The sequence below is a fragment of the Myotis brandtii genome, unplaced genomic scaffold (genome assembly GCF_000412655.1).
Source record: "Myotis brandtii unplaced genomic scaffold, ASM41265v1 scaffold90, whole genome shotgun sequence".
NCBI classification, from domain to species: Eukaryota; Metazoa; Chordata; class Mammalia; order Chiroptera; family Vespertilionidae; genus Myotis; species Myotis brandtii.
This window is the reverse complement of record NW_005371694.1, coordinates 2,083,534-2,085,161: the sequence shown is the minus strand read 5'-3', so window position 1 is coordinate 2,085,161 and position 1,628 is coordinate 2,083,534. Positions and strand designations below refer to the sequence as shown.

The 1,628-nt window shown below is 38.1% G+C and overlaps 1 protein-coding gene across 1 annotated transcript in view; it reads right to left on the bottom strand.

The window, feature by feature from the left end:
* Window positions 1-1,628, bottom strand: part of LOC102249412 (15 kDa selenoprotein) — a 43,074-nt gene that overhangs the window by 15,631 nt on the left and 25,815 nt on the right. The window contains exon 3 of the mRNA XM_005885319.2: window positions 588-651. Coding sequence (XP_005885381.2) covers window positions 588-651 — 64 coding nt within the window. The remainder of the gene's footprint in view (window positions 1-587; window positions 652-1,628) is intronic.

Sequence of the window (1,628 nt, the reverse complement as noted above, 5' to 3'; positions counted from 1 at the left end):
GGGCAGTTGGGGGCGACCGGGCCTGCAGGGGAGGGCAGTTGGGGGCGATCGGGCTGGCAGGGGAGGGGAGTTGGGGGCGATCAGGCCGGCAGGGGAGCAGTTAGGTGTCAATCATGCCAGCAGGGGAGCTGTTAGGGGGCGATCAGGCTGGCAGGCAGAAGTGGTTAGGGGCAATCAGGCAGGCAGGCAGGCGAGTGGTTAGGAGCCAGCAGTCCTGGATTGTGAGAGGGATGTCCGACTGCCGGACATCCCCCGAGGGGGTTCCCTGATTGGAGAGGGTGCAGGCTGGGCTGAGGGACACCACTCCTGCCCCCCCCCCGCACGAATTTTGTGCACCGGGCCTCTAGTATTTAATAAAATTATTCTTGTGAAATGCTGTTTTTAAATTATTAAAAGAAGAATTTACTAGAGTTAATTTTACATACCTTGGACTTGTGGGAACCTCCCCAATTTTCATCCACAGACTTCAAGAATAGCTGCATATAGCTGTTTGTGCACCGGGCCTCTAGTATTTAATAAAATTATTCTTGTGAAATGCTGTTTTTAAATTATTAAACTGAGAATTTACTAGAGTTAATTTTACATACCTTGGACTTGTGGGAACCTCCCCAATTTTCATCCACAGACTTCAAGAATAGCTCCTGCATATAGCTGCAAAAGAAAAAAATAGAAAATTTTAAAAACTGCTATAAATTTTAAAATGTAGTTCTAAAATAAATATAACAGTTAAGCAGATATATAGATCATACAAATGTTAAAGTTGGATAGAACTATCTAGTTCCAGTTCAACAGAAAAGGAAACAGAGGCCCAAGATATTAAATGGTAGTAGTTTAAGTTCTACTTGGAGTATTATAAACCTAGCCAAAAAGAGAAGAAGATATGGAGACTTGACAATGAATTTGAATAGTAAAATGTCCTAGAAAGTTCTTTACATAATCTCAAAAGATTTCCTACAGTTTTTTAGGATGCTAAATTGAACATAGGCATGTATCCATCTATCCACATAAATACTTAATGAGAATACATTGTGGTTGCTTTTAAAATTAAGTGATCATTGTGTTAAATTTAAATAAAACAAAAACACATACCTTTAAAATGTAAATACAGTATGTTCTATGTAAAGATACTATAGGAAAATCAGTAAAATCTCATTATAAAAAAAATGTAAATATTTTCCCTTCAGGAATTTAAGTTGACATAAATTCAGTGGTAAATATTGCAGAAAGCTATAGAATCTGCACTCTCTTTATAGTAAAAGCTCATTATAAAAAGCTCACACACAAATATTTTATTGCAATTAACTCAGTTGAAATGGATTCAATGATAAACATCATTTATTTATTTATTTTTATTTTTGTAGCCGTAGAGCTTGACCATTCTTTTTGTAGGGACTTGGGAATGCTGTGATTCTGAGAGAAGGCAGGCAGTGATAAGAAAATGCTATAATCAGCATTATGCTAAGTGAAATAAGCCAGTCAGTGAAAGGTAAATATCACATGATCTCACTCATATGTGGGATATAATGATCAACATAATTTGATGAACAAGAATAGATCCAGAGACAAATGGTAGGGGAGAGAGGGGGGTTAGAGAGCAACCAAAGGACTTGTATGCATGCACATTAGCA